We start from the raw sequence: 18,463 nt of genomic DNA on the forward strand, positions 1-18,463 counted from the left end.
CATTCATTCAGTAAGAAGTAATGTAACCATCTAAGATGTAGTGTATTGAGACTATAGTATAGTTGGATTTATATTTTGGAACACTTAACAAGAGTTTGGCATTACCCTAAAAATAGCAAACATTTACTAACTAGGTTTAAAATATAATAAATATAAGTGATCACTTAAATTCTGAAAGAAACAGGTTTCTTACAGCATGAATTTCCAACCTACCTGAGTTTTGTACCACTGAATGACATGGATTTAAGCTGCACATAAACAATTGCTGCTACATCAACAAGACTACAAATTCTTCACTGAACTCGCAAAGAAAATAACAGATCAAATAATAAAGAGAGGAATTAACTAATGACCCCAGTCTCACCTGTCCGCAGTTTGTATCAACTCTGCCTCAACTGCAATTTGGAAAATTACATAATAAAACAGAAAAAGTATTTTCACATCTGCTTAATGGAGCCGAGCGCTAATTACATTAAATAATTGATAATTGAGCCAACCATTTTACCAATTTTGATAATGACTAACAGACAAGGAAGAAAATCAAAAACTGCAGCCAACTGCTATCTATCCATTTATAGAAAAAATAAAGGATAAACTCAGATGTGTTTTTCATTGGCAAGTAAAAAGACAGAAAAAAAAAAGTTATGCCATTACCTCATTGGCCAATTCAAGCAGGACAGGAGCAGTAGGCTGTGCCTTGGCTTCACTCAGATACCTTCATTATAACAAAGAATAACAAGAGTAGTGAAAAAAAAAACATGACCCACAAAGGCAGACAGAAGGGTAGAAGGGGGCTAGATCGGGCTAGCCAAGACATGCTAATGTCCCAGATGACTTTGCCCTGGGTGGCATATGGCAGGCTCCGTGTGGTTAAAACAGCACTGCTTGAAGGGCTTCAAATTTCCAAGAAGCCAGACAAGCATATGATAGTTAGTTAACCCCTGCCGCCCAAAAAGCCTTTTTTCCCTCGCCAGCTAAATCTGCAACACACTTCAGATCTTACCCAGATCATCTCAGAGGTTTGTTGTTGTAAGTAGATTAGAAGTGCATTATCCAGCTTTATTTTCTCCAGAACAGTGGCCTAATAAGCTAGATAAAGGCTAATTGCAATATGCAAAGAGGCTTTTCCCAATACAGTCTGTTTTCAGTTCTTTCTTTCTTTCTTTTCTTTTTTTAAATTTAACCATGCTCATTGAATTACAGATAATCATCCCATCATAAGCCTGTGTGTAAGGCAAATGTCCAATGGTTGGTTTATTTATTTACTTTCCTGCTTTCAGTTTGACACGGAGAACAGAGCTTTAGCCTAGCAGGTGCAAGTGGGGGTCGGGAATGAATCCTGTGGGTGGTGATTTGTTTGTAAGAGATTATAATTGTCATGGAGGCCACACACAGGGGTCGGTGAACGATTTAAAGGAAGAAGAAAAACAGTAAGAGAGATGAGAAAACGATAAAGAAGGAGAACGATCTAGAAAGAAAACAGAAGAAAACAAAACAATATAAAGCACGGAAACACAATACCTTTGGTAGTAGCTTTCAATAACATCCGGCACATGGTGTCTTGAGAATGTCCTTTTGATCCATTTCTTTAAATGTAATAATAATATGAAGAAAAATGAAGATTAATGGCATAATAATCATAATAGCTAAAACAATTAACACGTACACACAGATACATACACATAGGCATAGATACAGCTCTTAAGTTAGTACTATTTTTAGGCACAAAGTGCTTTCCATTTCCGGTTGACCTGACTAAAATGCTAACTTGTTCACCCTTGGCTTCTCTTCCATGCTCTATTCTTTATGAACAATTGCAGCAGCAATTTAATTTCAATGATATTGGTAAGGGTCAAACTGTGCCAAGGCACTCTCGTTCAAACCAGCTATCTCCATCTACCTTCTTGATTCAAACCCTGTATTCACTTCTCCTTTTTTGATCAAACAATGACATTATTCCACATTTCACACCCTGACATTTCTATGCAATTCAATTGCCATCGTTGCCGAGAAGAAGGAGAACAGGGGATATAGCGGAAGAGCACTGGTTAAAAACAACTTATTTAAAAACTACTACACACAAAAAAATGTAATTCCACAGAGACGGGCAGTGTGACTGACACCTGTCAGTGGGATGATAAATGACTCCATTTTCTGCTTGTGCTGCCTTCTGCCACTGGCGGCAGTGGCCATTTATCATCATCCACTGTCAGCCGTGGAAAGCAGCAGTGACAGTGCGAGTCAGCAAACATTTAGCACACACAGCCGCACTACACGGGGAAATTATTATTGTCAGAATAATAATGGTTTAGCATAATTTATTACAGGTCCACCAAATAAGCAGGGGCTAGATGTTATTAGACAGATGGATGGGAAGGCTTGGCAGACATCCACTGAGGCTCAGGCAGGCAAAGGCCCTCAACGTGAACGTGAGAAGGAGGAGGGGGTGGTGGTGTGGGGCGAAATAAACGGGGGTATGGTGAGGGGGGGACATCCTCCAAACCAATCAGAAAGCTGGCAGTTCAATTACAAAGAAATAAAGGGACATTCATCATTCAATTAGGCACCTGTCAGGGCTCACAAAGGAAGAAAACTTCTAACCTGGTACTCCAGGGAGAAGATGCTCAGAAGAGTGGACTGCGAGTGACTGGAACAAATAAAAGAAGGACAAAGTTAATTACCAGAGTGCATTGCACAGAGACAAAGGGAGAAGGGAGCTTCAAAGCTGGGGCCAGCTGCCCTGTAATCTAAAAGAACATGAAAACAAGTGTGGCAAAGTTGTTCCAGATGAACACCTCTGACAAAAGGATTCCTGCTACGATGGTGTGGGGGAAGAAAAAAAGGGAGGCTGTGTGGGGTATGAAAGATGAGAAAAATATAGCTCATTTTTGTTTTTTTCATTTAGTCATTAATACGTAGCATCTTCCTCTATCCTTTGTCTCTCCAGGAAAGTGCTAAACTAATCTTAATTCAAGTGCAGAGTCTGCTATTATAAAGTAACACGATGGCAAGAAAACTCCAACCAACCTAAAGATAACAAAATTGAAGAGAAATTTATATCTATGCAAATAATTGACACAGTTCAATATTTAACTAGTGAGTAAAGCGTGGTATTCACTAGCAATTACAGTCATAGTTTTCATAGGTTTAAAAGTAAGTGGATAAACTAGCATGACTATAAATATGTGGAAGCTGGAACAGTTGGACATAACCAAATGCTAGATTTCTGAGCTTGTGAAAAATGACCAATTGTGGAAATGGTGGATGTAATTCCTATATAATACTTTAGGTAAACCCATGAAATTAAAGCTGAAATGCTACACAATCATATCTGGATTGTCTTATTGTGAATCCATTGTTGTGGTGTAAAAACATTTTTTATGAAAATCTTCTTCTTCTCCAAGAAACATGTTGACCCAAGTGTATGCTTTTTACTTTAATCTGCAAAGTGGATGACTACTGTGAGTGTCTTTTTTTGTGTATGACAACATGTAGACACGCATAAGAAAAAAAAGTACTTTCTTTGATAGCATATGGACCGTTCTATATCATTCCCACTGCAACGGATGGGCTTTGAAATGGAAACTTTCACTATATGTGACTCCCGAGAGTCAGTCAATTCCATGGGTTGCCATAAGCTACATTTATCTCCAGCTCCAGTCAATGTCAAACACCTGGCAAAGAGGCAAACCCGGAAAACAGACAGTTCCAACAGGGACTTGCAGCCCATTCGATACCCACCTTAGCTGCCATTGTGTCCTTAGAGTTACAGATATTTAAATGAGTGACACAAATTATAGGAGTTGGACTGTGCACGTCTTCAGCTTGCATATCACAAAAAAAAAAAAAAAAAGAAACATGTGTGTTCTCATACACACACACCCACAAACTGCTCCGTAATTTTCACAAGTGGTTTTATGTCTCCATATACTGCACTCAGTACACTTGATTGTTAAATTTAATGGACTTTTCATTACAAGTCACCTGGGAATGGTATGTAAATACTCATGAGAAGCTGAAGCTTCCAATCTGTATTAAAATATTGAGTCTACACAGGACACCGACATCACTCACTAGAAACCGTAAAATACCCTTGTGACATGCAAACAAAGCCAGAAGAATGTCAAATCCTGATTTCTGTCTGGAATGTCTGTCTGTGACCATTTTTTAAAGAAAGCATCTTAACCATTGGAATAGTTCAGCCTGTTATGATGAACCAAAGAAGTCCTCTTGGGATCCCTAGACACCACTTTTAAACAATTTTAATCCTGTAGCTGAAGAACAGCTAAGGATACTTCCACATTAGGTACAATTAATTTGTACACTGTCCAAGAACAACTGCGACCCCCCCCCCCCCCCCCTCAATTCCCTGCTTATTTCCCAACCACCATATGCAAAATAAAACATGCACCAAATCTTACTGACACAACAGTTCTAACAACTTGATAATGTTATTGAAGTATTCCGAAGTTGAGCAGTATTTCACGTCACTGGTGGTTTTGTTTTGGGTGTGCAAATGAAGACGGTCCACACAGTCGTGCAATCCTTCAAACCTCATCTCATGTGTTTGATACAGATTTTTTCATCTGATGCACACGATACTCAAGTATGTCTCGTGCACTCCCAAGTTTGGCTCTTCATCAAGAAGCAGGACACAAATCATCGTACCATGCCCGTGGGGCAGTATACAGTGTTCACACATATCAAACATACTAGACTTTGGTGTAATCGAGCACCACATGTTAAAGCAGCCCGATTCTCATTACACACAAAGTTACAAAAGTAAAGAAGACGACAAAGGAAGTTCTCAGAGTGTGAGGGGAAAAATTGTCTACCCCCTCAGCATTAATTTATAATGATGCTTAGGGGTGAAGGGGCCACCGCAATTAAGTGGGCCATTAAATGGTCAACTGTCAACATGTGGACACTTAAGGGAGGGAAAAAATTTCTTCCACACTTCAACCTTGCACCTGAGCATTTCGACAGTATTACAGCCTTATTGTTGGCATGGGACCATCATGATCCCCCTGTCGGACCAGACATCTGTTACGTTTTAAATGGATTACTCTCTATAATGAGCATGATTACTGCTTAATTGCTAAATCTATAGCCTGTTAACTTTAAAGGGACATAAACGACGCTTAATATCTATGAAAACATATCTGTTTCAAAAACACTAAGAACTTTGGGGACTTGTGTTTTCATTTTTACCTCAAGCAGATTGACACAAAAACAAGACTCGAACTAAACTAATTAGAGATGTGAAGAAATAGTTAAAAAAAAAAAGGAAAAACATTAAAAAGGGGCAAAATGAAGAGCTGAATGCAGATATCTGGATTAAAACCAAGACTTGTTTGCATTTTATAGAGTCTGTCAAGTTTTATGCTGCTATAATCCCCCTTTTTTTATTTAACAGACATTAACAATAAGTTTTTGCAGACTTTACATTAATGTATATCCAGCCTGTCCTCTCTTGGGCGCAGTAAGCTCACCTTATGCTAAAATATGTAGCCAATTGCCGTCTTACAGCGAGGATTTGATCTGCCTACTGAACAGGAGTATTACATTTTTACTATAATTCATGTATCCCATTGCCACACAGTACAAGCGTTTGTGAAACTCTGTCCTGTCTCAGTGGTTATAAAAATGAACCCAATTTGTTAACTATTCTAAAACCTGCATTTCTGACTGTATTTTGTTAGCCTTAAACAAATCCTGTAGCTTGCATTTTATTATGAATTGCACACATGATACGCACAGCCAAATGCTTAGTGTCAATATGCAACACATGGAAATGTTAGGATATGATAAAACAGCTTTGAACATTTTTTTGAAATAAGATGATAAGGTAACAAGGTTTTCCACCTTTTCTAATATTTAAATATCTCTTGGTGATGTGGTTGTAACTGACAATGACTACGAATATTTAAAATAACATATATTAGACACTTGTCTTCCTAAAGTGAAGCCTAAAACAGTTCTGTGACTAAAGCTAGGAAGTCGTGAGCCCTTTGTGAATTGTGTAAATAAAGAAAGCTATTTTTTAATGCACTTGCCAAGGTCAACATATGGGTTCATTGATTGCTGTTTCACTTACTTAAAAAAAAAAAAAAATCAATCTCATCAAACAAAGAACACACAAAATATAATTTGAAGAGCCACGGACAAGAGTCTGTGACACTGCAGTGCACACTTACAGTGGCTTTTATGTAAAAAGCAGAAAATAAAAAATCTGCCCTTTCGGATATAATTTAGAACATGGGGAAACAGAAGGTTGGGAGACAGAAGAGTGGTTAGGGAATCATTCACTCTCAACCTAATTACCCTTCCTTACAACATAAGACAGAGCATTAATATGCACTGGCACCCAAAATAGTAAAGCAGCAGATTAAATTAAAAACAATTAGGGACTTTCACTTTGTCACTGAACTGGTATGGCTGTCTGGTCAGTACTTCAGGCTCTATTAAGCTAGGTTACCCAGTGGCTGTGAATCTGATAAATTCAAGTTTGAGTGCTGCATTAACTTATTTTCTTGTGCATTCAGGCTGTATCATTGCCTTAAACACGAACACAGTGAAAAGCCTTGAAATTCCCATCAACCTAATTAATAGGAGATGAGGGAAATTCAAACTAGCAATTATATTTGGAAACTTCCTATTTACAAATAATTAATTATAAACAATAGCTGTAATTTGGGTAATGAAAGCCACCTGGCTAATGGCATTGGTATCATATGCTGCGACAGTATTTAGCATTTGGTGGATCTGCATGCAGAGTGTGTTGAATGGTGTGACTCTTCAGGGCATGGAACTGTCTAATAGCACATATTTTTACTGCTGGCGATGAAACAATTTTCAGAAGGGAATGACATGGAAGAAATATTTTGTGCAAGGAAATCTGAGAGGATAAGGCTTAGTTTAAATTCTACACCTATACTACATTACATTATTATTGAAGTTTAATTCCATTATTTTTTCACATATTTAGGTTTATTTACCATCAAAACACCTCATTCAGACAAGAGTGCTGACAATACTATATGAAGCACTTACTTTGCTATAGATCAGTATTTTATACAGCTGAATACGGGCTAAAACGCTGGATATGCAAATGTTGTTAATTACACATGCTGATAGGCAAAATGCTAACATCTGTTTCTCAGCTAAGCCTAGCGTCATCAGCAGCCAAACAAATGAGTTGAAAAAAAAATCTTTATACATTAATGTATAAATGTGATATATTCTGACAACGGATAGAAACAAACACAAATCTCAGTGTGTCATTTAGCTTCAAACAAATACTTGCACAATGAGCGCACGTGTTTAGAGTTTAAATATTTGCAATTTTTGTTCTGCAAAAACAAGTATAAAGGCTTTTTTTTCCTTTTAAGCACAATTAACATAATGACTGTTGCATTTTAGAAAGCTATAGAAATTTTTGTGCAATTTTTTTGTCACTTTTAAACAATATTTTCAAGATATTTCTCCATCTGAAGGAAGACTCACCAGTTTGTACTGTGAAGAAACCCCCACCCCCAACAATCTTACCGCAGCAGGCCATACAAACCTACAAGGCTGTAGGGGACCATGGACAGAAATGGTTTTAGCAGAGGCACAATATGACCCCTACTGAGCTTCCTTTACTTTATTACAATCTTTAAAATTTCTGTCTGTTGAGGTGCCCTGAGTTGTCAGAGCTGTTATATAATGGCGGTAAAAAGAGCAAGAAAACCTTTACAATCACCACTCTAATTGTGATTCCTCCTGAAAGCAAGGGATCTTCACCACTCCGTCTGTGCAAAGACGTGCTATAACTATAGTATTTTGCCATTGTTAAAGCATAATTACTGTCACTGCTGCTTCTGCAAGCTCTCATGGAAAACAGAAAATGAGGTTCATGCTATCCGTCAAGTGGCGAGTGTCCACTGGTCTGGCAAAGAAACACATTACACTGACCAATTGCCTATTCCCCCAAGCGCAGCTGGGGAACTTGTACCATTCTGGGCAATTTTGTTTCATTCTTCGTCTGCAATTGATTCCAGTATGCAAAGAGAACCCCAGGCTAGAGACTCTGATATAACTGCCCAGCTGAACTGTAGGTTTCCCTCAGAGTACATATGTTTTTTGGGGGGGTTCAGTGACAACACTACTACTGACACTAGCATACAGTACAGCAGATGCTGCTCTTATTCTTAGAGTACCATATCAATAGTTTTACTCTACTAATATTGACCTACTCAGTCTATCGCTCCAGTAAATGCAGTTTTTAACCTTCACGATAAGGGACCATGTAATTTCTATCAGGCCTAACTCAAAAACAAGCTGCTTACCTCTTTGTTTTTAGACCAATGAGCCAAAAAGGCTTTGCACTCTATGGAATGTGCTTGGACAACATCCCTCTGATATGAGAAGGAAGTAGCCATTCCTTTGCTTCCTAATCAAGTAATTGATTACATCTATTATTCATGAACTCCTTAGCCTGACATGAAGTTGTATACTCAGCTTCTCTTCTTTCCACACCTTCTCTCTGCTAACACTTCATTCATCCCTTCACCCTTCCAGTGCTCATCTAACCACATAAAGGCGTGGAATTATTTAGCCAGCCTTCAAGGGTTGTACCCCTAAGCCCCAACTGCCAGTTTGTGTTTTGTTCAATATGGGCAGCCAGAAGTGTGAGGCCATGCACTGGAAGCTGTCGGGGCTGGCCCCACAGGCTCTGCACTTGATCAGTCTCTGGGTAATGTCATTGCCACTTCCAGCCTACAAAATACTTGTGGAGTTCTACCTTCACAGCACAGCAGCTGGAAAGAGAAAATCAATTGATTCCACAGGGACAATCGTAGAAATCAAAGTTAAAACTGAGAAACAAGCCAGGAATTGAATACATATATGCCAAGACTTTGATATACCTAAAATGTGGGCAATGAGCCCTTGAAAGCTGTGAACAAATAATAAATACCACACACTGGGAAAAAAAAGCGATATTTAATGTTTTTTTTCTCCACCATATTATACCTGTTATCAAATCCTTACCTTTAACCGCCATGTAAAGAGGTAAACAATATGACTACAATAAATAATCAATGAGCAATTCCCTGAGCTTCATGCTGAGCTGAGATATTACCATCAAAAACAAAGTGTAGCCAAGAAATCATCATATCAATGGCACATGCCACAACAACCCTGCCCTGCGCTTTCCTTCCAAAGATCATGCTAGATAAACCCCAAATAACAGAGAAATTAACAAATGCTTGACATTTGCTCAACATCCATTATTCTGACACTTCTTCAGAATTTCAAAAGGCTGAACGCATGCTTAATCAACATTCATATTCCCAGAGCGAGCTCCAGCACCATATTGCAGCCCGCCTCAGTGCTGATGAAAACGGCACATTAGGGCCCGATTCGAAAAACGTTCAGGGACTCCTCACCAGGGAACTGTGTCTGTGCGTGTGTGTATGTGTGTGTGTGAATAAAAGAGAGGCGCTGATTGTGTTTAGTGGGGAAAGATGCTTCACACTTTACTGTTTAAGCTTTTCTTTTTTGCAAATCAGCCGCATCTGCCCCGTTTTGCTCATTCTTTTACTTTCATCACTGTGAAAGCCATATAAGGAGCTGAATGGCATTTTAAAGAGGGGGGTGATCATTACATCCCAATTCATTCATAATATAGCACAGAAGGACACAGAGGACTCTCACATTCCCTCCCTCTTTATCTTGCCCTTCTTGCACCAACTCTCTCGGGGGACAAGTGGTAGAAGGACTGGGGTCCCCTCTAGACCCATGGGAAGACAGGCAAGGCCTGAGAGAGCAGCCCATCATTTCCAATTCTAATATGTGGCAAGAGAAGGACCTGATGGGACTGATGTCACATTTCCCCCCACACCAGCCTGCGATCGGCCCCCCATCCCCCTTTTCTGCCTAGCCACAGTCCAGATAGTAGACAGGACACCACGACTGGCTAAGAGGAGGGCAAAGAAGAGAGGGCAAGAACGGGGGTTGATATTTGCATGTCCCTCCATTGTGAGTGGGGGTAAAAAGTGACAGCACCGTGTCCAATTCTTTTCCCCCCAGAGCAGCTCGGGCCCAGCAAGAGAGGCCAGGCTGACAGATGACTCCCAACATCTGTGTTATGCAGCCGTTACAGATGAGGGACTCCACATCACAATCTTTCTCTTTCTGTCTGTCTATAGGACACTCCCTCTCTCCTCCCACAAACGCTTTTCATAATACAAGCAAAAGACCGACAGACTCTCTGTGGAAATTACCTTGAAATGGCCTATAACAATCTTTTTGTTCCAAGTTTAAATTCTCTTCCATTTAAGTTCCCAATCAAAAGCAATGACTATGAAATGATTTTGAACTCTATACAGCATTCAGATCCTTTGGGGTAATGATTATTTTAACAGAATTTAAAAAAAAAAAAAACAACTAAAGGGGAAAGAACTGTAAGAAATTTAACAAATAAAGATTTTTTTCAACCTAGTCAACATCTATCTACTGTAGATCTGTAGCTATAATATATGATGAAAGATCCTTTTTATATCAACTCCTTTTATTAATACATTTTAACTTTAATTGCATAAAAAAATGAATTCAGCCAGAGCAGAACTGTAAAATGACCACAGAGGACCATCAAATCATTTATGATTTCACCTAAAGTCAGTAACTAATAACTCCCTAGACCTAAATATATTACATCAGTAGGATGCCTTTACGCTCACCTGTGAAGTATTTTCATATACTTATTGGATAAATCAGATTAATGTAGCATAAAAGAAAACTATATGGTGTTTACTGACTCAAAGTCAGCCTTTAGTGGTTAACTACATGCATACAATTAAGGCACTGACTGTGCTACTTTCTTTGACAGAAATATGTGCATTTCATGCCATTTCTACTCAATATTGATTTTAACTGAGTAAATAATATTGCAATTAACAAAATGAGGTTTGAAAATATATATATTTATTACAGTGCTGGCTCTGGCTATGTTGGCCAAAGAGAAACCCTGAATAAAATACAATTACAGGGTAGCAAAATAATATCACTATCTAAATAAACTTCATGCCTCTGCTATTATACTTGTAAACAACACATGAATTTACAATTTATTCAACAGTTTCCATCCCCTGGAAAACAGGTATAGTATATTGCAAAATGATTTGGTATCAATGCAACTGTCTATTCTCCTGACTGTAATAACCAATTCTCTTGCCCATCCCCTTAGTCCAAGCCTGTCCACAATAAAGCCCCAAACCCCCTCCAACCCAACCACTGCCAGGCCCAGCCTGGCCAATATTTACGCAATGGCAGGGCTCCCACACAGTCTAAGGGGACAGGGGGTGTGTGGGGTGGGGGTGGCTGACTGCTGTGCCTGAGCGCATGCTAAGAGATGATGGATGGCCTAGTCGATATGTTATGTCTTAAGAGCCTGATTTCCTGCCAGTCCAATCACTAACCCTCCAGAGCCCAGCTCAGCTGATTGGACAACCAGAATAATTTCGCAGACTGTGAAAACACTGCTGCCGTGCCTGTCTGTCAGGCCCAGTGACGAGACTCAGGGATTTAAAGAGCAAGGGCCTCCCCGAGATTGGTTATAGTGAACGTAAAAATAATAACCAGCAAGACTAAACAAAAGAGCAAGCACCTCTGGGAGAGGAAGACTGTGAAGAATTACTGGAATGAAAACGGTGCAGTGTTTTCATTTAATTATTACACTCCAGTACAAAAGATGGCATTTGGTATGTTTGTTAAAGGCAGTTTGAGTGAGAATACAAAAAAGAAATAAACGCTAGACAGACTTCAGTGTTTCAGTGCTTAAACATGAGCAATATTGGATGCATTTTATATGCATGACATATTCCGTAAAATGCTGACAGTGAGAACAAAGGCAAACTGAAACTCCATGGCATCCCCTTTGGGGACCTGATACCTTCTTCTAGATTGGTGATTAGGGCACAATGGAAGTAGGAAGCTCCAAATACATGCGACTTTGTAAGTGACCTCGACGGGATCAGCCATGCTGTCCTGGAGGCCTTGGGGGATTACACATGTTACAGTCAATAACAGGAGGGCCTTCAGTGTCAAGGAGAAAGGCAAATACAACCATTAACCTCTCTCTTCGATTTCTGGATGTGCAGGACCTGCATGGCAAAACGCTGGCTAATGCTGTGGTGGAAGCCAATACAGAAACCTGTGTGGAATTAATTAGTGATCTTAACAAGTGAATTAAATAGGATCACAAATGCTGAAAAATAGGAGATAAAACTGAGGGGGGGAGGGGGATTACTTGGCTATGGGGAGCTGTACTCAGATGATAACAATATAATTTAAATTAACAAGCTTTCTGATACATTAATTAATTTCCAATAATCCAAAGACATCTTGTTTGGGCTTCTTTTGGTCTTGACTCATTGTTTTATAATGTGTGGTAACTGATGCTCATACGCAGCAGTTTGGTGTTTACTTTCTATGTCAGACATTAATATGCACTTGGAGTACAGTAACAGTCAATTGGCAAATGCAACGGAAACACACACTGAATGCAATCCAGTGTGTACACACTCACCTTGGAAACTTGTCCTTCAGTATCTTCATGCATCGGCGTGTAGGTCTCAGTTTTTCAGTCCATCGCACTATCTCTTTATATTCTGCTCGGGACAGTCTCATCTTTGAAGAGGGGAAGAGAATCTGATCAACACATGCTTCTGCACAAAGTTGTGACAACGCGACCTGCGAGGGTGTCAGGTCATTGACAGCTGTCAAAAACAGCTGTTTTACTGTTTTAGTAGCTGCACCGCTAACCAAACCTAGCTTTATGTTACACCTGCGAAACACTAAGGGCATATCATAACGTAAAACCTTCGGTCTCACCAAGGTATTAGTCGGCTTCATGTCTATTGTGTGCAACATGCTGCAAAAAATAGCTCAAAAGCAATAAATACCATGAAAAAGGGATCTTTACTCTTAATTCCTGCAGTCCTAGTACCGTCCCCGATAGCTGCTTCCCGCTAGGAAGTTGAAGGGGGTTACTTTCATGTGAACACCGAGTTGATTGGTAGAAGAATCCAAGGAGCTGAGTATGCCGACAGATGATTGGTTACTTTGTAGCGCGAAGGCGGTGCCTAGCTAAGACGTGTTGGTCACTGGAACTGCCTTCTCGTCGGCTGTTAACGACGCACGCAAAAACGAGTAGGTATTAGTAATGATAAGATACAGGCTCTCCTGTTACATTCTTCAAGTATTTTGCAGTCCAGCGGCTCTGGAATACATGAACTGTGCTGTTAGGGAAAACGCTTATGTTTTTTGTTCTTTTGTTTTAAGGGAAAGGTTGTAATGGAGAAATAGAGGCACGGTGACTGGGAGAAATAAGGGAACGCCTCCCTAATGCGTATGTGAACTACAGTTTCACTAATAGCGTGACAGATTTAACACATTTCTAGCCATGGTTTTGGTTCTGCGTTTACATTTATGGCACTCACTGGGGATGAAAAAAAAAACGATGGCTGAAACAAATAGTTTTTAGCTTTGACCATAAAGTTTATATTTTGTACCGCAACACTCAGTCTCATGTAAAGCGAAGGGTTCATGCAGCGATTTCAGACACATGGCTCTTTTGTTTGTACTTCTGATTTATTTTTAAAAATAGTTATTTACATTTTAAAGAACTGAAGACGCAGTATCTTTATAGCTGAGTCCATCGTTTTTCAAAAATTCTTATTTTCCGTATTTAGCGCAGTAATTGAAATGAAAGTGTCTAAATATATTTTCTCACCTTTTTATAGTGGTTCAATGAGAGTCATATGACATCTGTTACCCCTTGACTCCACAATTACCTCCTATGGGAAATGTTGTGGGTCATCTCCAGTCTTGGGCTCCCCCAGTATCCACCAGCATCCTCTCTCAGCAGTAAAGGTATATTGGTTCAATTTGCACGACATAAATTAGACGTAAAAAATTCAAATGGATTGCTGTATAGAAGAAACAACTGTGAAACTTTGAAGGATAAACATTTGCTTTCTGTAACATTTCTAACTTGAAGCTGTGTGTCTTTTAATGATTATGAATCTAACAGTTAAAAATTGGTTGTTTTAAACAACAGTGAGATTGGAGTAATTCTTTAAGACCAAATACATCCCTTGAGATCAATATAATTTTACAATGGCATTACTGTATAATTAGTCTCTGTGGAATAGTGCTAAAGCTCATTCACTAATAGATTTTCTTTTAAATCTTTTGTCTTCTTCAGTTCATTTTTGTTTGATTTTTATTTTCCTAAAAAAATAAAAAATGAAAGATGATCGCTGTCACAAATAACAGGACTCAAAATGTGTATTTTTTATTTATTTATTTATTTATTTTTAATCTGTATTATCACCTGTATGCCTGTATAATTATATTAGTCTCTTCTATGGCTGAGTCAAACATTCTTTTGGTTTTCTGCATTCTGAGTGAACAATGCATCAGTGAGCAGAAAGGCTCTATCTGACCTGTGCTGTGTCAGAAAATAGCAGTCATTGTTGTTGGGCAGTGTAGTATGATGTCTGAGATGAGCTGAGGTCTTAGGCTCTGTGTTCACCGGCATAGTGCCTGGGTCTGAAAGGGCTCAGCGCTCTGTAGCTGTTACAAAAGGGAGCTGTGTAGTGGGATTGGTATAGCTAGATAAGATCAGGGCAACTGAGGAAGTCTGGTCTGATTGCTACAAAGGGCTGAGGTCAGGGGCAGGAGGAGCAGTTTACCCATCTAGGTATCAGAGGATCAGGGGTTTTGGTGGGGAGCCGTGTGTGTAATAGGTATAAAAGGACCAGTGTAATGCAATGGTATAAAATGATAAAAATCAGAGAAGGGGTTGGAAGGCTGTGTATTGTAATGGCTTCAAAAGCTAGGGGATCAGAGATTTTGTTGTTTGCAGGTGTCTACTCTTGCCCTTCTATGTACTCCTATGTGTGTGTGTAAGCACACATTTTTGTATTGAATAAGTTTATATCTGTATGCATTTACTGATGGCTAAGAAAGCCACAGCAGGCTGTGATTAGAGCTGAAAGAGAGAGCGAGGTGATGGAGAGGATGCAGGGAAAAGATACCGGGTGAAAGATGAGTGCTTTGGAGACTGCGTGTAAACAGGGCAGTTGTACACCCAGTGTCGCTAACCAGCTGTGAAGCCGTCTCACAGTAGGAGATGAATTTACAAAGGATGTCTCCCTCTGATATCCAGGAGATGCTGCACTGATCTCTGCTCCACTGCTCTCGGCACACCATTGTAGTGCTAAGCACTGTTCCACTAATGGCACTTATATACCTTAATGCCTGGAAAACATTTACATTTTGCTGGCAGCAGAGGGAAAGTGTGTATCTGTGGAGAAGAGGAAAATGCGTGCATGCATAAAAAGTGTTTTTTATCAACAGTATCTGACAATGAATTGAAGATTTGTGAGGCTGTGTAATTTCCTTTACTCATCACATAGTTTAAGGAAATTGCAAGCCCTCCCATGTCTTACACATAGTCCCTCCTTACCATATCTAGTGATATTACTCACGTTACAAAGAGAGCATTTTGTTACACTAGATCGTCAGCATTACTGTCATAATGTTCCTTTTTTTCCATTACTGAAGCCAGTGACTTCACTCCCCTGCAACACAGAATTGCTCTCCAATCTTCAGGGAGTCTGGGATCTTAGCTCTAAAAATCACAGTTTAAACATGAGGCAAACCATAACCAGGAAATGCCTGTAGTATTAGCAAGGTATCGGATTCATACATCCCCCTGTACAGCATGACTGCCCCTGAAAATCCCACATCCATATTTTACATCATGGGAGACAAGACACATGTGTTTCACCTAAGCTTTCAAAGCTGTTTCTTTCATTTATTTTATTATCTTTTAATGAATTTAATTAGAGGACATGTAATTAAATACAATTGTGCTCATCCCCTTAACACAAACACACACACATATGTGCAAACATACACACACACATTTGGCTGTAAATCTGTAAATCGCCCAAAACAACATGTGCAATGTGAGCAAATTTACTGGATTAATAGGAGATTCATAATATTTTGGGATTGTATTTCACTCTAAACGGCTGCATGCGGAAACAAAGGCTGCAGCCCAAACTCATTAATCATAGTCAACGGGCTGCCCGAGTGCAATTTGCATGACCGAGGTGGCTGCACATGCTGCCGTTCGGCCTAGGTTGCTGGATCTGCCTTGATTTGGCCCGGCCGTTAACGCTGCGTCAATCAAGGATAACCCAATAACAGTATGACAGAGGAAGAGGGGAAAAAACATTTTCTTCTCATTACCCAACACCACTTCCCCTCCCTCCCTCTTCCTGGCTACCCAACTTCTTATTTTAGTTAGGACTAATTATACTGGCCTGATGAAAATGAAGCCATTCTGGATCTGCATCTATTACTGAAAGCATAAATTCCTAATTTAAAAAAATATATACGATTTAAAAAAAACTTGAATATTTAAAATAATAAAATATTTTTCCATCACTAACCTCTTAATGTATATTAATAGATGTCAAAGTGTGATTTGAACGTTGCATGTATTTTCAGAGAAAATAGAAGTCTAGCTATTTAGCTTTTTTATGGTGCAACGTAATTACTTTTATCTATAAAGAAAACTTTTTAGGTTGCTCTGTATTTTTGTCAATCACAGTTTGGAGCCTCACTAAGCCATTTTAACTGTAGATAATTGGGTTGAGGCGTGATGCAGTGAAGTTCAAAATGAAGCACAATTTCACAACGCTCTAATCTCACCAATGGCTCCATACACTGAATTCTAATTATCTCGTCAGGAACTTTGAAAAAAAAAAGTGGCTTTTTAAATTTTTATTTCTAGTCCATACGAGGTGTGTGTGTACAAGCGTTGGTGTGTGCGACACACCATGATGTGTGCGTGCGTGCATAAGTGTTTTTTTGTGTATGAGGCACACACACACACACGCACACACAGACACCCACCATCACCACACACAGACACGTGAATGCGGCTTGTGTCTGGTCTGGCCTCTCTACCTAGCTCTGCTGACGAGGCTCATGCTGTGCTCTCCCCCCATCCCCTAATATCCTGGAGGCATTTTTCTCATTATCAAATATTGTTTGATGTCTTTGTTTCTTGATGATTAACCATGGTCACCAAACAGTGGTCTGGATTGTTTAAAATTTAATTTTGGGGCTCTGAAGTACCTGCAGAGGGCCGACTGGTGGGGACACCCGTATTTTATGTACGCTATTTTTCACGCTGAAATGCAAGAGGACACACATTGAAAAACACAATAAATCCTGGAGGAGAATCATTAGTGGAATACTAGTGGTTTTATGACCATTGTTATTCAATGCTGTATTGAGATGCAGTAAATTGTACTGTTTATTATGGGTTAGTGGATTCAGTTCAATTTTCAGAATAATTATGTTGTTTTTTATTTTGCATTAATAAAACTGCTCACTGTATACTTTTCAGTGTAAAAACTTAACGTTCCTTATTTACAGTGTAAATATTTGTTTCTCAAATCCAGTTTTTATTTTTGTACATCTTTTTGCTTATTCCTTGTGTTTTCACTTTACCGACCACATATATTTCACTGATAATTTGAACATCATAAAGACAAACATCTTGCTTTAGGTACCCAAGATTTATGATGGAATCAACATCATTGTAAGCAAACAAATAGGGAAACAACAATCTCCCCTAATGTCAGCATGTCAAAACTATATTGAATACTTGAAATATCTGTGTATCTAAGGCTGAATAGCAGCCATTGTATCAGTCTAATGATATTATCCTCTGAAATTTGGAGTGAAAGAAAAATGGCAGAAATGAGCAGTACCATTGTCTGCCCCCATTTTATCTAAACAAATTGCAAGTGCAGAGAGGCGCAGACTGAGGGAAAGGAAGAACAAGGGAGACAGAGAGAGAGACAAAAAGAGAGAAAGTGCTCTGTAAATGAAAGGTTATGCGCCGTCCCATGTGTTTGTATTGTCAATAACTGGAGAAGGCTGTCAAGAAAGTGGGGAGATAAAGGTCAATAACTCAGGCAAATGTGTTTGTATTTGTACACTCCTGCTGATAGCATAGCAAACGTCAGGGCCTGTGTCTGACACCCCACAACAATAACACAAACAGTGGGGCTAGCACTAGAATAGTCATTATTATTGTTGCTGCTGGAAATGAGAGGGAACCTCAGCACATGGCTGTGACAGCCGGCACAGTGTCACTCAAACATCACTCCATAATGAAACACGCCAGAGATCAGAAAAGGCGATGATAAAGTGTAAACACAAAGAGATTATGCTGCCGGATGATTCTGATATTTGCCTTATTTTCTTGTCTCTGAAGAAATATGATCGTAACCGTGATGTTTTGGAAGCACTTAACACAAAATGTAGGCACTGGAATAATTAGGCCTGTTACTTTTGTTTGTTTTTCTTTCAAAATAAAGTTTCCAGA

General features: G+C 39.2%; 1 protein-coding gene and 1 long non-coding RNA gene across 13 annotated transcripts in view; one reads left to right on the forward strand and one right to left on the reverse strand.

Moving 5' to 3' along the window:
- The window catches only part of cdin1 (CDAN1 interacting nuclease 1), a 51,038-nt gene extending 37,990 nt beyond the window's left edge, over positions 1-13,048 (reverse strand). The window contains exons 1-5 of one of the 4 annotated variants that reach the window (XM_082516461.1): positions 12,968-13,044; positions 12,572-12,672; positions 2,602-2,647; positions 1,522-1,586; positions 655-715 (exon numbers count right to left, since the gene is read on the reverse strand). In XM_082516461.1, the coding sequence (XP_082372587.1) occupies positions 655-715; positions 1,522-1,586; positions 2,602-2,647; positions 12,572-12,672 (273 nt within the window). In that variant the 5' untranslated portion in view covers positions 12,968-13,044. Of the gene's footprint in view, positions 1-654; positions 716-1,521; positions 1,587-2,601; positions 2,648-12,571; positions 12,673-12,947 lie in introns of all 4 variants that reach the window. The other 3 variants (XM_082516460.1, XM_082516463.1, XM_082516462.1) reach the window with 3 other exon arrangements.
- A 92-nt stretch (positions 13,049-13,140) lies between these two features.
- Positions 13,141-18,463, forward strand: part of LOC309695669 — an 80,700-nt gene continuing 75,377 nt past the window's right edge. For 8 of the 9 annotated variants that reach the window (XR_014273199.1, XR_014273200.1, XR_014273201.1 and 5 more), the window contains exons 1-3: positions 13,147-13,194; positions 13,327-13,393; positions 13,788-13,917. This is a non-coding gene — a long non-coding RNA (uncharacterized lncRNA). Of the gene's footprint in view, positions 13,195-13,326; positions 13,394-13,787; positions 13,918-18,463 lie in introns of all 9 variants that reach the window. The other variant, XR_014273198.1, reaches the window with a different exon arrangement.

The sequence above is a fragment of the Aulonocara stuartgranti genome (genome assembly GCF_965226115.1).
Source record: "Aulonocara stuartgranti genome assembly, chromosome: 19".
NCBI lineage: Eukaryota > Metazoa > Chordata > Actinopteri > Cichliformes > Cichlidae > Aulonocara > Aulonocara stuartgranti.